Raw genomic sequence first — 21,174 nt, forward strand, 5'->3', positions numbered from 1 at the left:
TAAATTCTATAATTATATAACCATAAAATCATATAATCTTAAAATTGTAAAATGGTTCATCCGAAATGCTAAAAGGTTAAATCGTTTAATCAACGAACCGGTAAATTGATAACTTGTGTAACCAATATAAACCGTCCAATTAACCGAACCCAGTTAGTTGTGCCCATTTAGGTGCTTATCGCACTGCACTGTTCGACGTGGTGACGCGCGATGTTTGGTTCTCGCGTGTGGTAGAGTAGAAATGAACTTCGCGCCTCGATGCCGAACGAAATGCGATTATTTACTTGCACGGATCGACAGTCGACTTGAGAACGCGAAACGATCGAGATTGCCAACCCACGGTCAAGTCAAGTAGCTTGGGCAGCAGCGCGGCGGGTGCTATTTGTTTCTTTCCTGCACGGCAAGTAAACGTTGAGTCACGAGGATTCCCTGTTCATTGACATCATCCTTCCGATAACCTGCGCCTGCATGCGGGTGAACGGTGATAGGAGGCGTCAATTTCGAATGAATTTTGTTGTGATGATGCAAATCAATGCGAATTGACGAATCGTGTGACAGTGTATGCGTTTGGGCTAGTCTATGATCGGATATGATCACCGCAATGTGGCAAAATAGTACGATGACGTGAGACAGCGAAAATTTTTCGCAGTGAAACAAGAACCAAGAGCAACGAAAATATATGTTTCTAGCTTAGAGTGAGAGTGCAAGAAAAGCCAGTGAAATTTTCGAAGCAAAACAGATCTCAGAAGCTAAAAATAAATGTATTCTATATTTTGCTTTGATTTTTCGTTGCCGTCTGGTTCAGCAACAAACGGTTTGCGCGTTTTTTCTAACGGCGAATAATGCCGAACGGTGAGAAGTGTGTGATGGACGAAAAACCGTGAGGTCTTGTGTTGGTGTAAATTTGAAACTCGGCGCTAAGGAAATATTGCTTCAAATGCTTCTAGCACAATGCTGGGAGTGTCTTTCGAGAAAGAGTCCATTGCCAAAGGAATTGAAATTCTGATTTTGCTTTATTAAGTGCCATAAAATAAGCAGTAAGAACGACGACTACGACGACAATTGCGGCAACGAAGCAGACGGAGGCGAGATTCGCAAATGACCTCCCACCTGATCAGTTACTCATACGGTTCGTGTCTATCCAGCGTTGCTCTACCGGGGTTTTCAAGCTGTGCGCAGTAATGTTGCGACCGAGTTCGGTCATTTGAGTTGAAGTTGATGACATTGATGAGTATTCACCGGCTACCGGTATAAACATTGAGAGCCAATCAATAGTAATTGTGAGATCAAATGAAGGCTGAACAGCTGAATCTTGAATACTTATTAAACTTCATTATTTGAAGCTTCGTATTAACAAATCTTCCTACTTTGTATGTTTCAATTTTTATTTGGCGCTTTCTTGCAGCATTGTTTTCGTGTACTCTATTTGTTTAACAACCAGGATACAAAATAATACAATACAAACCATTTCAAAACTCACACATAAGAGCATAGACACATTTGTAAACTCATAAATCATAACATACAACACAAAAGGAAGTGCAATTTTAATCACTAATAAAAAGCTAAGAAATGCTGATTCCGAACAACAAGTCTCCACTTACGATCGTTTTGCATGACCAGCCGACAACCATTCATAAATCATTAACTCGCGTAATTTTGCTATTATGTCTAGGTACATATCTATTCTGCATACGAAGCATATCAAACCAACCAACGTCACAGTTCACCAGATGTCGGAATACACGAACACTTTTGTGCCAGGCCAGACCAGAACAAAAAGTGTGACGTTATTTCTTGTTGCTGCACTTATGACGATGTTCCTAGTGCGATGGTAATAAAACTCAAATTATCACATTTTTCTGTCAAATCATCCATTTAGTTAGCTTTGGTAAATGCCACGCGCTCTACCACACAGGTGTGCTTGTTGTTCGTGATGAACCACGAAACTGTATACCTACCTGCACAGGTTCTGTGGAAAAGAACAACGTCCACGTCCGTATTATTTATTCAGCCCCGATGTGTTTCTTTAGACGCTCGCCCGTAATAGTATGGCGCCGATCAACGACTACCACTTATGACATTGTTGTTTGACTTTCATCGTATACTTATGGTGGCACGTATACAAGGCGCACACAGAATTCACCGGCTTACCGGCTTTACCAACTGTTTGTTATTTGTCATTCGTGCTATAGGTTGTACAGATATTGATAATGATACTATTTTAACACTATATATTCCCAACGAAATTGGATATGTATTGTTTACATGTATTATTAAAGTTTTGGGTAAAATTATTGATTAAGCGTTATTAAAAGTTACTGATGCTGAAATAAAATTATTTAATTCTTTGGAACAAATCCGATGAAATTTTGGAATAAAATTACTTTGATTTTACCAACAACCTACTTAGTGGGTAATATCTCACTCGGGCCCCCTCGTCACGCAGTCACTTGTACATCTGATTTTGCAACAAAAATTCTCATAATGCAAGAAAAAGATCCTTTTTTATTTGAATATGTCTACTCCATTTGTCAGATACTCTCATGTTGTCCCCCAAACACTTATCTGTATTCTTCTCGGTAATCCCTATAAAACGACACTTAGCCTTTTTTACGTTTTAGATCTCCTCCTTTATAATGGTCACCCTGTTCCCTCTTTCAGAAATAAAATAACATGTACAACTGCTATCATTCCAAATGCAAGAGAAACGCACCCATTCACCCATTTGAACCTTTCTCTCCCCTTGTAAGAGACTGTCTCCCTCTTTTGTCAATCCCCCCCCAGTGCTGATTCTTTTATGCCAAAATACATGTGTTTGACAAACGACGTTTAATGAAGGACGGTCCAGAAGTTCCGGAGCTATGGCGGAACATACATTCATACTCACGTTCCTCGTCCACCTACATGTCGGTTTCTTCCCAGTCAGCTCCCCCTTTCTGTCACATAGCTAATTATGCATCGGTTTGCTCAATGAACATCGCTATAATGGAAACGAAACAAAGGTTTATTTACCATACAGGGTGTTCAATAAGTTCGAATAGACGATAAAAATGCGTTTAAAAAATGAAAATACTAGATATTCTTTTCTGAGTCAATTTTTATTTGAGAACCTTTACGACATATTTGGTGAAAGCACTCCCCTTTGTGCTTTATGACGAACTTGAGACATTTCTCAAAAGAGTCACACACGGCACGCACCTTGTCCATGGGCATCTCCCAAATTTTGGAAATGAGCTTCTTAAATTGGTCCATAGTGCTCATTTTATGTTCGCTCTGCTTGGCCAGCATGTACGGCATGTATTCGGGGAGCTGGGAGGCCACAAAGTCCTATCGAGAAAATCAGACGAATCAGACGACACCACGATTGGACGATATTGGCCGTGTGGGCCGGAGCGCCGTCCTGTTGAAAGACGTAATGACCTTTGCCGTAGAGGTCATGAAGTGCCGGGGCCACAACCTTCTCCAGAACCTCGGTCTCACAGTACGCGGCGTTGATTTCCACGTTTTTCTCGACAAACACCAGTGGAAGCTTTCCACGCTTGGATACGGCCCACCAAACCATCACCGACGCGGCGCTCTAGAACCGCGGGATGTTTATGGGGGACGGGGGAATGTTGGCCAACGTCGGCGCCCACGGCCGATCATTTTGGACATTGTGCGGCTGTTGCAAGATGAAGAGTTTTTTATCAGAATACACGAACTCCTGCCCAGCGTGCCGCGAAAGTATCAGTTTTGCTCTGTCCAGCCTCTTCTTCGTTGCAGCCTCCGTTACCCCGTGAACCTTGCGTTTCTTGTACGGCTTGCATCCCAGGTCCTTCGCCGTGATGGTGTGGGCAGTCCCCGTCAACACCCGACCCGGGATTTCAACCGCCGAAATATGCCGCCGGCTCGCTCACCTCTCGCAAACAACTTTACTACGACGTTGCGGTACTCCTTCATCGCGCGCGGTACATAAATAACAAATGACATGAAGTCGACACCTTGCGCGTCGGTTAGCCTGTATACAAGGCTAAAGCTGATACCAATACCAATACACAGAATGCACATGATGCGCACTTACACAACGATGAAGAGTTGTATTCGGACTTATTAAACACCGTGTATATTCCTCCTCGATGGAACCCCGCTCTTTTCTCAAAGTCAGTTGCACAACTGCAATCGGTTTAAATTCAAGAGAAACGCAACCCCTTTTACTTATTAAAATCTCGAATACATACTCGTCTTGCGCGAACAGCTATGGCAGATAATGCACGAGAACGTTTTTCCGGATAAACAGACGCGGCTGATCAAAGCTATGCTGAAGCAAGTGATGCTGCTACTTGTGCTAGTGCGTATTTCGAGGATACTTTCTAGTGCTATTGACAGCAGAAGTAATCCAGCGAGCGGGCAGCGAAACGATTTTCGGCAAAACTTCTAGTCTTCGCTGACGATCTTGTCAGCATTACTAGAAGCTTTGGGACGGCGGATGCAATATACACCAGATTGTAAATAGAGGCTAGAAGTATTGGGTTACAAATCAAAGCGCAAAAACCAAATATACGGTAGGAAGAGGCTCCACAGAAAATAACGTAGGGGTCAGTCCCGGCGTAGAGGTTAGCATTCACGCCTTTCATGCTGAGGTCCCGGGTTCAAATGCCAACCCCGCAGAAGTCGCGAATGGCCCAAGTTGTTAAAGTGACTATAATCTAACAAAAAAAAATTATAACGTTCACATCCCACGTATAGTGACTGTTGACGGCGATGAACTCGAAGTGGTTAATTCTTCCATATATTAAGGCCTACAACAATACAATTCAGAAGAATGAAAAACGCATTCAAACTGAAATTCGATCCCACTTTTCTGTCCGTAAGTCACTTCAATCAAAGAGTTTAAGCCGTCGCACAAAGCTGACGATGTACAAAACGCTAATCAGACCGGTAGGCCTCAGTGGACTTGAGACTTTAACATTGCTTACGGAAGACATACGAGCAACTGGTGTATTTGAACGAAAGGTGCCGTAGACTATTTTTTGGTGGAGTACAAACGGTAAGCGGAAAGTGGCGGAGGCGTATGAATCACAAGCTACAAGCACTACTTGGAGAGATTCCTATCGTGTACCTAACGAAAGTCGGGAGCACCATCGGCACCAGGAACAGGGCCCAACGTGCTAGATGGCTCGACCAGGTTGAAGCCGACTCACGTGTATCGAGACATTCAACTAATCGGGGAGAGAAATTCTTGATACAGCCATCCCGGCTCTATGCTGCTAAGGGATTAACGTAGAGATCTCCTCTGCCGACGGCTTTCGCCTGTCTTCATGACAGGTTCTCGTCAACAGCATGATGTCCATGGCTAAGTTGCCATGTTTGGTCTGCCTCTTCTACGTTGACCTTGCGAATTCCAGTCGAGTGTTTCTCTACAGAAGTAGTTCGCTCCTTTCCTCAAGGTGTTTCCGATCCACTTCCACCTACGTTTTCGAAGCAGAAGTAAACCTCTGGCATACGTTGATCTGCTCCAATAGTTTTTTTTTGTTAGAGGGGACCTAGACTGCTTTGTCCATTGAATTAAACTTTTGTGTAGATTGCTTCAATGTATAATGTGGAGCGTTGTGATATCGTCCACACATGATCGGCTGGCACGGAATCCAGCTTGCTACCACCAGAGAGTAGCGTTGGTCTTCTTCTGGATCCGATTTAGTATTACATTACCAAGTACTTTAAGAGTAACCTAGAGCAACGTGATGCCACGCCAGTTACCGAATTCACTCAGGTCCCCTTTTTTAGGGATCTTGATCAATATGCCCTGCATCCAGTCCACCGGAAAATTTGCGGTTTCCCATATATTGCTGGGTCTATTTTGAACATCTCGGCTGAAGTACAGTCCATCCCAGGCGATCTGTTGGATTTGTTAATTTTGATTGCTACTGAGTTTCATCCAGTGATGATGCCTCATGGTTGACGCGATTATTGCGACAAACTATTGGCGTTACGCGATGCTGGTCTTGCTGATGGTCTCTAACATTTCAAACTCGAAAGAGTCGATCAAAATGGGAGTTTCTTCGACTGTAGTCATCGATGATAATAGATTGGGGGTTTGGCTGTTCAGTCTTTAAATGAAGTAGACGATTTGTTGTCTTTTATGCCAGCGTTTCGATTTGAAGAAGATTTAAACCGAAGATCGAAGCGTTGGTGTAAAAGACAACAAATCGTCTACTTCATTTAAAGACTGAACAGCCAACCCCCCAATCGTTAGCCAAAATGCTCAGTCCATCGCTTCAGCTATTCTGTACGGTCAGTCAGTAACTGATCAGCTCGGTCCTTTAGCGGCATCTTGGTATTTGTCCCGACGCCACTAAAGGCGGCGAGAAATATCATACAAAAAAACGGATATCACCATTGGCGGCGGCGGTTTCTCCTTGAGTTCTGAATAGACAGATTGGCCATGTCACTCAAAAACTCGCATCATTAAACCAACGACACTCACTGATTACGTGAAACGTGTGACGCTGGTTTAATGACAAGTTCTCGCGAGCTACTGAGTTGCCATGGCCAGTCTCTCAATTCAGAACTCTAGTTTCTCCTGCTTCAGCTAGGAAGTAAGTCCAGGCTCTCTTGTCTCGCCTACAAACTCGTTTAACAGCCCTCTCCATGTGTCGGCGTATCGTTGACGGACTGCTGTCTTAGCCAATCTGGTTCACTAAAGTCCCTATTCCGCTGATGGGGCTGCCATTTTTGATGTGGGCGTTCCCTGTTGTGATCAATAGCCAAGGGTGCATACCCCAGCTGACACCACGTGGTTGTAGGGAGTTAATGAACAGAGGTGGTAGATTTGCACATGTTCGTTCTTTGCCAGCCGCGGTTTTATTCGTAGGAAGGTTAGCACCACTGCGACCATTAATAATTGATCTATTGTGCGAACTAGCGAAAGTGATTTTTTTCCACAAAAACACACGAATGCATTCGAAAGCATGTGAAGGTATACGGCAGCGATAAGCAGCGAGCGTTCTGCTTATATTATTGATATTTCTTTCTATGCCAAACCCTTTGTACCCTTTGCCCGTTATACCCCCCTCTATTACTTTCCTTCAGTTGGGTCTGAACGAGAGACAGTGAGTAAGGAGATGATCACCCCTGCGAAATGGTACATTCCACATAAAGGTTTTCCGTGAAATGGTATATTCCGCGTAAGGTTTTTCGCGATACGGTTTTCGGCGAAATGTTATACAATCACGGCAAATATTGCTATCCGCTTTATTTTATCTAGCTAAGCAATGGGAGAGTTGTTTTCTAATTTACTGTGAGGAAAAACTGCAAATTTGTATATTAAACTACCCATGCTTTCATAGTTACGTAACTGCCAAAATGAATCATCTAAGGTTGAACTCCTCAGAAACTTGCAAAACTCGTGATTAAGACAAAGATCATCCGAGATACACGACTTATATACAACACAGGTTAATTTGTGGCAATACGAAGTTTGTCGGGTCAGCCAGTACTATAAAAAATTTTGCACCGTCTATGTTGTTGACTAATACCTTTAGGTGAGAAGTTATAAATGATATCATCAATACACATAATAATAACTAGGCGAAGCAGCAAGGTGAAGAGATCTCACCTAGGACTAGGTAGGTTTATTAACTATGAGTCAATTTCATTAATTGGATAAATATTTATGAGCATTGACAACTGTGCTTGTTGCCAACAAAGTACCAGAAAATGCATTTCAATTTCATAGCATTCATGAATTTCATATTGAACAGTTTAATAAAACCTTAGTCTGAAACCCAATTCTGATTCAGCTAACTGTGATACTGCATTTTCTCCTATAACTCCAATCCTATTTTGAAATAGCAATGTCTAAAATTAATCAATCAATAATATACCAATGTTACTTCTAGGTAGATTGAAATAGAGATTCAATTGGGCACACGTTCTCTTGTACACTCATGGAATGAAAATTTGTAAAAATACGTCTGTGTCAGATTCCTATCCTTGCTTCATTCATAAATTAAACTTTGAAGGTAGCGGCGAAAACTAAGATAATTGGACCAAAAATAAATGCATCGTAGACCTAAAAGAGGTTTCAAGGACAAACGTACACCTCCCACGGACGGTAACCGTTAACGGCGACGAACTAGAATTGGTAGATTGGTTCGTGTATTTCCCCTGCAATCATTTTTATTGAATAGTAGCTTATTCAATCGTTGTATAGCTAATTACCGGGTAACAGGTGCTTAATAAGCTGTTATACAACACAAATGTTTGTTAGGTTTGGGATCGCTGGTGATCGTGAGCAGCAAACGAGTAAAGCTTCACTGTACTAGTTGGCAACCTTCCAGTTGGCCTCGAGGTAAGATGCTGGTCTAATAAGTCAGTCGGCGTATGTTCTAATCTCGGCTGGAAGAGGCTGTTAGAGTTAATAGGATCGCAGCTGCTGGTCCTGCAATTGTCCCGTACTCTAATAGCTGGCTGCGACGTCTGTCGTATAAAAACAGAAGGTTAAGTTTCGATAACGGAATGTAGTACTTAGGCTTTGCTTTGATTTGCTTACTAGTTGGCAGAAAGCGTGGCAGTTCATCACTGCCCTGTTGGTAATGCTTTTCCAGCAACAATCTTCAAATTGCACATTAATAACGCTTGTACAGACTAAAATGGATAGTGGAAACAGCTGTAAGAGTTCAATATTAAAGTTCGTTTAAATTGGCACGCAGCATGCAACTTGTCCTCAAATGTTACCCTATGTTTCCAGGCAACTCTGAGAACATGCCACATATTTTCAGATTTCAACTGAAGCAATAATGAGCAATATGCTACATGTCGCAAAAAAGTTTCCCAATAAAAACGCTTCTTTACGCGAATTGTTCCCTGGGTTTTCAGGTACCCGACGATTTGGTCTGTTATATACTGATGAAATACTGTTGATGCTTTTCACTAACATGAAACGGTTGCAACCGTGGCACTCAAGGTAAAAGGTAAAAATATTATACCTTTACTCTATTTTTAAAAGAGAGGCAAATGATTTTTTGACCTGCTCGGTTTGTTGCTAACAAATTGGCAACAACACAATGGATCGACAAGAAGGAAAAATTTAAATATGACTGCTGACTGACGACGTTGGGAAAGATTGATAATTTATTCTTCGCGTCACGGACATCAATCAGGTTGACAGTACGTGAATATAGATTACGAACCTTTCTTAGCATTTCAGTTAACAATTTCATCGTGTGTGCTTGTATTGAATCTTAAGTGTTGGCTCGAATCGAAAAATATCAGACAAATTCCCCGATTTCGATTGATATGTCGAATTGTATTAGAGAATATCTAATACTTTCAGGTTACTCAAAAAATTACTTATTTTTTGCGAATTTTCAGCTGTTCCTTTTTGCAGTACGCAAAAAACATTAGAAAATTTGATTTCAGCCGAAACGAAATTTACTTTAGGGTAACCAACCCAATTTGGACCCCTTTTATAACTATATCATTTGGACCATTTGATTTTGCTGTAAGTGCTCAAATCATGTACAACGCATGGGGCCAAAAATAAGTTTGTTATCCTACTAAATAGAATTGTTATCCGAATTTCCAGAATTATTCTGTTAAAATTATCAGGTGTTGCAGTTTGCGAAAAATAAACTTATCGTTTGAGAAGACATTCTGAACAGTCAGCGGAACTGGAACAACTATGGCGTTCGTTTGTACAATTAGCTTTATGGTTCAAATGAATCTAGGACACGGGAGAATATTTTCGGCCCATGAAGCGATTGCATCTATTTTTTTGGCCTATGACCTAGTTCTAATGGAAGAAAAGGTGGTTTTGACGTTCTTTCAATGAAAAATAGTAGATTACTTACAGTCTTGTGAAAATAGTTATAACATACTAAAATTGTAAATCGGCAAAGTATTTTTATTGGCGAAAGAAAAGGCAAACGGGCTGAATTTAGAAACCTGCTGAAAATACCCTCCCGTATCCTTAATTGAAATTTTAAATTGCGTAATAAGGAATACAGTAACCTTAGTTAGCTAATAAATATTTGATCTGAAAAAAGCTATCGGTAATATCAAGTGGTCTATACCGCAGGGAAAAAACCTATGCCTTTATATATATACGTAAACTCAAGTGTGTACATCGTCAACATTTCCATTCGTGTACGTTTCTTCGCAAACAGAAGCAAAGTAATAAAAAACTGTATATAAATTGAACTTTCGATTTTATTTAAAGAACCGATGTTCTGCGTCGTATCGTTTGTTAGTGGTGCGCTCGTTTGGATCTTATCAGTACGTTTATCAGCTACTGCGTGCGTGATATCTCTGGTTGAACGCTGTTTTTTTCCAAAAATTAAAAACTTTAACTTTTTCAATTGAAAACTAAAAGAATCTTTAACCGCATAACCTAGTTAGCTTCAATTTTCCTTACACAAACAAACCGATCAACGATCGACAAACCCGGCAGCTCGTGTGCTGCAGTCTGTCTTATTTCCTCATTTTATCAATCGGCAATTACTTAGTCCGGCTGAGCCAATAGTAAATAAAAGCGAACGTTTTCCACCTCAGTTAATCTTCCAGTTGATTATTCGAGAGGATAGCATGAGATACGAGCAAGTGGGTAACGTGGTTCACGTCAAAGCTTGACTGGCTACGGCTTGTTGCTTTATGTCTTGACTGCTCATTTTTTCTCGGATTCACCACGTGCTTGCAATCCAACTAACAATTTTCCATGTATACCTCTGAAGTGGATGGATTTTACACGCCCCGGCGGAGTAACCTTGTACGAGAGTTGCGTACGAGTAAATCGAATAGAGTGGAGAGTAAGGAGTTAACCTCATTGCCGTGAGGTGTGCTAATATCGTTACTCGTTATTATGAGTAGTGCCAGTGCGGATATAATGGACATGTATGGATAATCGCTTGTGCGATCATAATGCTATGAATATTTGATATTATTTCGTAGTTTTCCGCATTTTTCGTCATGTTCGTTATTAATGCAAATTCGAATAAGATTAGAGTTACATTACATAGTTACATACTTAACTAAACATAAAATCGTTGATTTCGCCAAAGGAACTGTTACACCCTTCTCACCTCTAGAAAATCTGCAAGTAACTGATCCAACTCAATTATCGTTAATGCAAGTATGTTCATGCTCATATTTGATTTCACCATTGCCCTTCTGATTGGCTTTCACTATCATATGTTCATAACAAAGGCATGGCTAAAGTTCTGCTTCAGGTACTCAACTGTAATAGTTTATATTGTGCATACATCTTGTGATTTATACAGTATAAGAAAACGCGGTACGGGTCACTAAACTATTTAACCGATCGTGTAGTATCGATTAAAAATATGTGGAAATTAAAAATTAGTCGTATTATGGCAATTCGAAAAATTATACGCGAAATGTAGAACGGATCTGTAAGAAAGTAATTAAAAACGAGACCGTTATGTTCAACGTGTCTTATTTTAATTAATTTTTGTTCGATATTGTGTTGCTAAAATTTGAACGTTGCAAAGTTTATTGTATATTATTCTAAGGTTTGCTTTACGCATTAGTTCAATTGTTCATTCTTTCCCCATTGAGTTTCAGTTCCTACTTCTTTATACTCGCCTGCATGGGTCATCTCCACTGTCAAAACTGTCACTGCTTCATTTTCGCCGAAATGCATCGCAATAAATCTTCCGCATCACCATTCCTGAGGCGATAGATTTTTGTCGAGCAACATTACCAATTCATGGAGTTTAGGGTCTATAACATGAATATGCCACTTCTGCCTGATTGTGGAAGACACTCCTTCGATCACCTTTGTACAAATGTTGCTTCAGTTACTAAACGTACCATCTACTCAGCGGTCACACCGTTTTTGCCGTGCGTGACGGTTTTGAAAGAGCCACATCTGTGCGGCAAAAAAGTGCGAAGAAACTAGTACAACAGTGTCAATAGTATAACTCAAGTTTTTACCAAAAACGTTAAATGTTAATTTTGTTCCGCATACAACTTGCCTGAAGTAATGTCATAGACAAACAGACATAACTCTTGGAAGAAAAATCAACAAAAATTATCGTACCTCACATTTAGCCTAAACATTAGTACCATCTATGATCGACATTCCCAAATATCAAATAGCAACATGGGTATTCCACGAAGTAGAAAGTATTTTTTATGGGGAATTCCCCTTCTTTTGTCAAAAAGCGCCACCAAAACGGAGACATTCCCAACTAGGCCCAAATTAGAATGATGGTTTAATCGGTACGAAGAATGGAAAACGAGTGTTATGTCTGTTTGTCTGTGGTAATATTGTATAGATTTAACATTCATCCCCCAAATTCCACCGAAGTGGGAGCTTCAGAATTGAATTTACTTAGCTGAGCCGAATTCTAATAATTTCCAGCAGATCATCTTAGTTGAGTAGAACTCAGCTAATTTCTACTGACGCTGGTCATCTTCGTAAAACTTTCTAAAAGTGGTTATTTTACGTTTCACATCTACGAAGAATGTTCCATTGTAGCAACTCCACGCCTTATACAACGCTTCAAATGCTGCATAAAATTGCCTGTCTAATTCATCATCAGCTTTCAGAGTATTAACTTTTTGGCTGAATTATCCTATGACCATGCCAGACGTTTCACCAAAAAAAAATGACGTGCTCAAATTGGGATAAACCCGATTCGATTCTGCAGACTTCTTAACACAAAATAATTCGATTTTAAAGTTTTGTTTGCTCGAGGTCTTGCTTGGTGTAGTCCAATACAAGTTACTATCATTAAATCAGATGCCTGCCAAGTTCCATCTGGTGTACCAAGAAGTAGTGTGCTTGGTTCCCTGAACTTCTATATGATTATGAATGATTTGTATCTGTAGATTTCATCGTTGAAATCATCCTTAGCAAACAATCTAAAGATCTTGCTCGTTTTACCATCCAACATCGATTCTGTAGTTGGATTTGAATGCAACGGTAATCTGGTGTGATAACAATGACAATGTACATCAGTGAAATTTTACTCGGTTTTCATAGTTAGGCCAAGATTGTGGCATGCTCTGGCAACAAGATACGGCTTGTAAGTGAGCTGTGAGTCACGAAGGACTCCCAGATCCGCGATGCAGGACTTTCTTTTAATCAGTTCACCACCGAAATAATAGCTGGAAAAGGAGTGGTCGTTTTTTTTCCTGAAGAACGCCACACTGAACACTTGCTAAAGTTGAGCACCATTCTATTTTCGTAACACCATCTTGAAAAGCTCTCCAGTTGTTGCAGGAACATGGTATCTTCATAATATCTATAGACAATGCACTATGGTCCAGAAAGCGATTTTTGACGGACAAAAATGATTGCGCCAAAACGAGATATTTTAACTCAACGAAGTCTTCGGAAACTTTTTGAATGAAAACATGATGCATCTTTTGTAGGTGTCGTCCAATGTTCAGATAATACTGTAACAGCAATTCAAATAATAATTTTTCAAATAAGTTTGTTTTCGATTTTTTAGCTTCAAAACCTTAAAGATGAATTATTTTCACATAACTTTTCTGAACATATCAAATTTCTAACTCTTATGTATTTTCAGCAGTGGAGCTTTGTTTATGGATGACCCGTAAAATCATATTTCCTCTTATAACTCATTTATCTCAACAGGTAGCTTAATATGATGTTCTACAAAATTTATTATAAATTAGAGAGGAATATTTTTCCAGAAGACTTTTGTGCTTTATCTTTATGAGTTAATAATATATAGCCGATTTCAGGTTAAAAACAGGGTAATTTTACTTAATCATAACTCGGAAAGCGGCAAACGAATCTTGATGAAACTGTGGAGATTTAATATACACATATGCATAAAGTTTTTAGCAAAAAATGGTGAGGGTGTTATTTTTTTAAAAAAAGATAAAATTTATTGAATTTTATGATTTACTAGGTATAGCTAAAATTGTCGTTTTCTCCATAGATTCACATTCAAGTAATCAAGTATGCGACCACGGAATACTATACGCAACAAATATACTGGCAATGACCGTGGTTGATAATAAAATAGTGAATGCATTCAAAATGTTACATTCGCAATCTTGTTTGTCATGCGAAAAAGCTAAAAGAATTAAACATTCGGCATTAAACAATAACCTTGAATTAAATGATGTTTACGATCGCTTCAGATACTAACACGGACCTTTACTGTTATTCGCGTATATTCGCAATATGAAGATGTTTTTGAAAATATTTTATAGACTAAAACTAACTGCGATGTGAAAAACGAGGAAGATGAAGCAGGGCTGCGGAAAACTTATGGTTTGCGCGTAATCGAACTACGTAGGAAGGAAACTTAACTAATTGTTATACTTTTTCGGTAATTTAAACATTGAAATTCAAGTAGAATTCCAATATGAATTTTAAATCCATTATAAACAGTAGAATTAACAATGGAAATTAATCGGGAAATTTTTTTTCTTTATTTTCAATCTTCGTATTCCATTGCAAAAAACTTCAGTCAACTTTAACATTTATCAAATATTACTAGACACGACGGTGATTTGTTTGAGCGAATGCACGTGTTGCGAATAATTATTAGCAAACGTATAATCAACCCTTCAACGGGTAGACTTCTGTAGATAGTTTTTGCTTTGAGAGTCTCAGAGCCACATATGAAATTTATTCTAACTGGATAGCATAATATCTGTGTTGAGAATAGATTGACATTTTGGTATCATTCTGACTATGCGTTCAAGAGTTCTTAACTTTTAAAATCAAAAATTCAGGAAAATTGTGACGAAAATAATTCCACGAATTTTGTCAATTTCTACTTTTGAAAACATAGGATATCTAGAACAAAATGTTCGACCTCAAAAATATTCGGTGATGAACTACTCACTGAGTTTTGTAATATTTGGAAAAAAACATGGATTGGATATGAAAAACAAAATAAAATTTTTATAATATTTCTTACTTGTTATGTATAGCTTTATGACTGGTATCTTTTGTCTCCAACAGTGCAAATGGTATTTAGATTTCTTAATTATGTAATTCATCAGCGTATATATCATCAGCGTATATATCATATATTCTCACAATGTAGGTATTAATACTAAACGTACCAAATGAATAATCATGAATATTTTTCGCTTACTGATTGAAAAGACCGCGATTGTCGTCAGATAAGCGTTTGTATTTGTCTCGATAAAAAATAACTAATAGAGCAACAAACTTTGTATTATGTTTTAAAGATATTTTCTAAAAAAAATAGTTAAGCGAAATTGTGTTATAACGCTGTGAAACTGAGCCAGAAACTGTGCCTAGACCGTTAGGGATGGATAAAACTACAACTTTAGCTGCAGTAAATCATAAAATTCAAAGAATTTTATCTTTTTTTTAAAAAAAATATTACCCTTACCATTTTTAGCTAAAAACTTTGTGCATATGTGTATATTGAATCGCCAAAGTTCCATCAAGATTCGATTGCCACTTTCCGAGTTATGCTTTAGTAAAATTACCCTATTTTTAACCTGAAATCGGCTATATCTTATTACCTCATGAAGATAAAGCAAAATAGACTTCTGGAAAAATATCACTCTCTTACGTATAATAAATTTTGTAGAACATCATATTAAGCTACCTATTGAGATAAATGAGTTATAAGAAGAAATATGATTTTACGGGTCGTCCATAAACAAAGGTCCACTGCTGAAAATACATAAGAGTTAGAAATTTGATATGTTCAGAAAAGTTATGTGAAATTAATTAATCTTTAATGTTTTGAAAATAAAAAATCGAAAACAAACTTATTTAAAAAATTATAACTTGACTTGTTGTTACGGTATTATCTAAACATTGGACGACCCCTTCAAAAGATGCATCATATTTTTATTCAAAAACTTGTCAAAGACTTCATTGAGCTAAATTATCCCGTTTAGGCGCAATCATTTTTGTCCGTCTAAAATCGCTTTCTGGACCATAGTGCAATGGCCATATGTCTTACAGCCCCGGATTTACTCCGGAGTTCCTTGGGGGATCGTGACATGGCTTTTTAGATAAAGTAGCCAAATAGTTAAAATTTGTTTGAAATCTGTTGATTTTTGGAACCATATCGTCGACTGTGGCCGTATCAGTTACTTTGCCGCAGTTACGAGCCATAGTGCGCACCATCCGGGTCCGGGGCAATACTTTGAACCCGGAACCGGTTCCTATCAAAGGACATTTCAGCATCTGTAAGATATGTCGTGTCGCATATCAAAAAACATCAGCACTCGACAAACCTTGAATCAGCGCAGAGTACCGGGGTGGTGGGATCCAATTATCCGGGGTTTTGGCCTATCCTAGGCCAGCAATTACTTTTCTTGAGCGCACCCGCGCTCGTACAGCTGTTGGAACATTCGGACGGTTTATCACGACGACACACCTTTCTTTACTACAGACTTCTTAACACAAGAACTATATAAATTATTAATATTATACAATTATACACAGACAGTACGACGGCTGCTGGCGGTTAACGACGTGGACTGCTTAAGCATCTTGCTTAGCAAGCTTATATAATTTTTGACGAACAATGTCCAATTGTCGCATTTAATGAATGCCTAATCCCACATAAAGACGTATTATGGATTAGTGCACTAAGCCGGTGACACTTTGATGGCCGGTCACTCACGCACGTACAGTAGGGTCTCTGATAGTACGGTTTGTACTCCCCAACAGTCACTATCCATGGGAGGGGCACGTTGTTTTCTCTGAAGCCTCTTTCTATCATATATTTGGTTTTTGACGCATTGATTTGTAATCCAGTCCTCCCAGCCTTCGTTTTTAATCTGGCGTAGATTGCCTTCGCCGTCCCAAGATTTCTAGTAATGATGTCGAGGTCGTCTGCGAAGGCTAGGAGTTGACTACTCTTGCTGAAGATCGTTCCTCTCGTTTTGATGCCCGTTTGCCGGATCACACCTTCAATAGCGATATTGAATAACATACAGGACAGTCCAAACCCTTGCCGCAACCCTCTGCGCGATTCGAAAGGACTCGAAAGTGTCCCTGAAACGCGTACGTAGCACATCACTCGCTCCAGAGTAGCTTTGAACAGTCGCGTCGTTACGGGGTCAATCCCGGCGTAGTGGTTAGCATTCACGCCTCTCATGCCAAGGACCCGGGTTCAAATCTCAACCCCGCAGAAGTCACGAATGACCTAAAAATGTTAAAGTGACTATTATCTAACAAAAAAACAGCCGCGTCAGTTAGTCTGGAAAACCGTTTTCGTGCATTATCTGCAATAGCTGTTCTCGTTTAACTGTATCCTATGCTGCCCTGAAATCCACTAAAATATGATGCGTGGGCACGTTGTACTTTTGATTCTGGGGGATTTGTCGGAGAGTAAAAATTTGATCCGTAGTAGCACGGGCCCCCATATAGCCCGCCTAATATTGCCCTACGAATTCTCTTGCTATTGGCGATAGACGACGCAACCAAATCTGGGGAAGCAACTTGTAGGCGGCGTTGACCAACATGATGGCGAACAATATTCCAGGATGGACCGCACCAGCGATCAATACAGCGACTTAAGGCAATATATATCAGAGAATTTTTTTGCAATCCTGAAAATGAAGCCCAAAAACCTCGAGGCTTTAGTGACAATGTACGAGATATGCTTCTTGTACGTTAACTGCGGATCCAAGATAACTCCCAGGTCTGTAATATGCAAAACACCACTGGCTACCTTCGTGCGGGTAATGTAGGTTGATGATGCTGTAATTGAAGAAACGATCCTTTATCCACCATAGACACATTCTCTCGTTAATCGCCTTCCAATCTACCGCGTGATGCTGCATTCTACCAAAAACCATAAAGCCCGTTTCCAGTTCATTGGTATTGCCACCGCTCTGGTAAAAATGGGCCTTTCCGCCGCGGATCTTCAAAGCTTCACTTCTTTGCAACAGATTACCTGCAGAGTCAAGATACAATGATACAATGCCTAGTCTACGGGGTTCGTGCAGCGATCTAAAGCGATCTTAGCGATCTAAAGTACCAAGTTTCTGTTCGTCATCCTTGTTTCGTCCCTAGGGCGATGCCGGCTATTCCGATCTGTATTTGCTTGAATTTCCGTAGTAATTTGATTTAGGTAGGTTGCCCAACTAGGGCCACGCTACCGAGTCGCGTGAATGGGCTGCCATCTTAGATGCAGTACCGACAGAATATATTTTAGCCTCTTTCCTTATCGATAAACTATCTTAGTTTCCCCCGGGGTTGGTAACGCAATCTCCACTAAGATTGGTCGTATTCCGGCTGGTACCACATGGAGGGATAGGATAGATAAGAGGATAAGGACCAATTGACCTGTTTATTTCTACAAGGTACAAAACATACCAGAGACTTGTAGGCCCATATTAAAAGTACCCACACAAGTCTCATCATTTGACATTACCATAACTTTGCTAATTTGTATATAATATGGCCGGTACCAGTGATTATTTCGTACATTTAGTCTAGTTTTGATTTATTTAATGTTTGGCCATCAAACGATAACAGTTCTCGGTAATCTGCAATTACGGAAGAGTGTTCGATATTTGTCATTTCGAAATTGGCTTTCATAGGTTCACGGATGGCAGGGAACTTAAGACAAAATTAAAATTGGTTTAGTGAATCTGGTGAAGTAATAGAATTAGATGATATTATTCACAATTGTTTTGTTTTCTTGTCATTTTTTGTTATTTCGAACTGATATGGGCAGTTTAGCTCCGATTGATCATTTCGCAACTGGTTTCTCTGGAATAACGGATGGTCTAATTTTGCTTTATCTTCAATTCTAAATTCTACCATTCCTGACCCAGTTCGGTACAAACGAGTTTCGAAATAACTATTCAAAACACTTTGAAACGTGAAAAGCAATTCCATGAGCTTTGATACCCATATTGATAGATTTTATATTAAGTCCTGAACGGCCATCCTTGATTCCATAGAAATCTACTCCGGAATGGCCAAACCGCTTCGTCTCTTTATATTAAAGAAGTCCACAATTCATTATTGAACACATTCCCATTCCCACTTACTTACTTATTCAGCCGAGAGCCGGGGTGGCTCTTACCGTATCAAGAATTCCTCTCCATTGTACTCGGTCCTGGGCTACTCGTCGCCAATTCCTTGCGCGTCTCGACACACGCAAGTCGGCTTCAACTTGGTCGAGCCATCTAGCACGTTGAGCCCCTCTATTTCTGGTACCGGTGGGGTTCTTGAAGAGAACGGATTTCACTACACAGTCGTCCGGCATCCTTGCGACGTGGCCGGCCCACCGTAGTCTCCCAACTTTCGCCAGGTGTACGATGGGAATCTCTCCAAGCAGTGCCTGTAGCTCGTGGTTCATACGTCTCCGCCACTCTCCGCTTTCCGTCTGTACTCCGCCAAAAATAGTCCGCAACACCTTTCGTTCGAAAACGACAAGTGCACGTATGCCTTCCGTAAGTAAAGTTACTGTCTCAAGTCCGTAGAGGACTACCGGTCTGATTAGCGTTATGTCCATCGTTAGCTTTGTGCGGCGGCGTATGCTCCTTGATCGAAACGTCTTGCGAAGGGAAAAGTAGGCTCGATTTCCAGCTTGAATGCGTCCTTGGATCTGCTTACTCGTATTATTGTCGGCGGTGACCAGAGATCTCAAATATACGAACTCTTCAACCACTTCCAGTTCATCGCGGTCAATAGTCACTGTCCGTGGGAGGCAAACGTTACTATCTCGGGAGCCTCTTCCTACCATATATTTGGTTTTCAACGCATTAATTTGCAACCCTATCCTCCTAGCCTCCGTTTTTAGTCTGGCGTAGATTACCTCCGTCGTTCCAGAGTAGCTTTGATCAGCCGCGTCAGTTTGTCCGGAAAACCGTACTCGTGCATTATCTGCCATAGCTGTTCGCGTTCAACGGTATCGTATGCTGCTCTGAAATCCACGAAAATATGATGCGTTGGCACGTTGTACTCTCGACATTTCTGAATGATTTGTCGGAGAGTAAAAATTTGATCCGTAGTAGCACGGGCCCCCATAAAGCCCGCCTGATACTGCCCTACGAATTGTCTTGCTATTGGGGATAAACGACGCAACAAAATCTGGGAGAGCACCTTGTAGGCGGCGTTGACCAGCGTAATGCCGCGGTAGTTACAGCAGTCTAGCCGGTCGCCCTTTTTGTAGATGGGACAGACTACACCTTCCATCCACTCCTCCGGTAGTTTCTCTTCTTCCCAAATCATTGAAATTAGCCAGTGAAGTGCCGTTACTAGCGGTTCTTGGCCATTTTTGAAGAGTTCTGCCGGGAGTCGATCCTTCCCGGCGGCTCTATTATTCTTCAGCAGACCGATTTCTTGTCGGATCTCTTCGAGATCGGGAGCCGGTACGCTGTTGTCGTTTGTAGATACTCCGAGGTTAACTTCCATTGCGTCTCCTGCTGCTATATCGCCGTTGAGGTGTTTATCGAAGAACTGCTTCCACCTGTCGACCACCTCGCACTCGTTTGTGATAAGATCCCCTCCCTCGTCCCTACACATGTCAGGATTTGGTGTGTGGCCTTGCGAGTTTGGTTCACCTTCTCGTAAAACTTGCGGGTATCATTAGCCCGGAATAGCTGTTCAAGCTCCTCACGATCTGTGTCCTCCTTCTGGCGCTTTTTCCTTCTCAGGATCGTGGTCAACTCATTCCTTGCTCGTCGATACTTGGCCAAATTCTCTCTCGTGGATATTCTCAGTTTTCCCAAGCTCTTTTTTTCCTCTCTATCGCTTCTTGGCATTCCCCGTCAAACCAATCATTTCGTGCACTCGAGGTTTCCACACCTAGCACCGCGGTTGCGGCCTCGTTGACGGCCGAGCGTATCCTACTCCATCCGTTGTTGAGAGTCGAAGCATCTAGCTCCACAGAAGAAGGCAGAGCTTTATCCAGAACGCGCGCGTAGTTTTCGGCAGTTCGCGGGTTGTCTAGTTGCCGAATGTTTAGCCGAGGAGGGCGACTTTGTCGCGAGGTATAAACCGTCGATAGTTTTGAGCGCACATGTACTGCTACTAGGTAGTGGTCCGAGTCAATATCCGCACTCCGTAGGGAGCGTACGTTGGTGATGTTCGAGTAAAACCGGCCCTCGATCAGAATATGGTCGATTTGGTTCGAGATTCGTTGGTCAGGTGATCTCCAGGTGGCCATGTGGATATCTTTGTGAGGAAAGAAGGTGCTTTTGATCACCAAGCCTCGGAAAGCCGCAAAA

The 21,174-nt window shown here is 40.7% G+C and overlaps 2 protein-coding genes across 9 annotated transcripts in view; one reads left to right on the forward strand and one right to left on the reverse strand.

The window, feature by feature from the left end:
* The window catches only part of LOC128742928 (uncharacterized), a 40,385-nt gene extending 38,441 nt beyond the window's left edge, over nt 1-1,944 (reverse strand). For 2 of the 3 annotated variants that reach the window (XR_008412274.1, XM_053839429.1), the window contains exon 1: nt 1,605-1,944. Coding sequence is in view for 1 of the 3 variants with exons in the window: in XM_053839429.1 (XP_053695404.1) it covers nt 1,605-1,681 (77 nt within the window). In the remaining 2 variants the exon portion in view is untranslated. The remainder of the gene's footprint in view (nt 1-1,604) is intronic. The other variant, XR_008412275.1, reaches the window with a different exon arrangement.
* Nucleotides 1-21,174, forward strand: part of LOC128742924 (uncharacterized) — a 45,207-nt gene that overhangs the window by 490 nt on the left and 23,543 nt on the right. The window contains exon 1 of one of the 6 annotated variants that reach the window (XM_053839421.1): nt 110-404. The exons of 2 other annotated variants lie outside the window; for them this stretch is intronic. The gene's annotated coding sequence lies outside the window, so the exon portion shown is untranslated. 3 more of the 6 variants (XM_053839423.1, XM_053839422.1, XM_053839424.1) reach the window with 3 other exon arrangements.

This window comes from Sabethes cyaneus, chromosome 3, assembly GCF_943734655.1.
Source record: "Sabethes cyaneus chromosome 3, idSabCyanKW18_F2, whole genome shotgun sequence".
In the NCBI taxonomy this organism is placed as follows: domain Eukaryota; kingdom Metazoa; phylum Arthropoda; class Insecta; order Diptera; family Culicidae; genus Sabethes; species Sabethes cyaneus.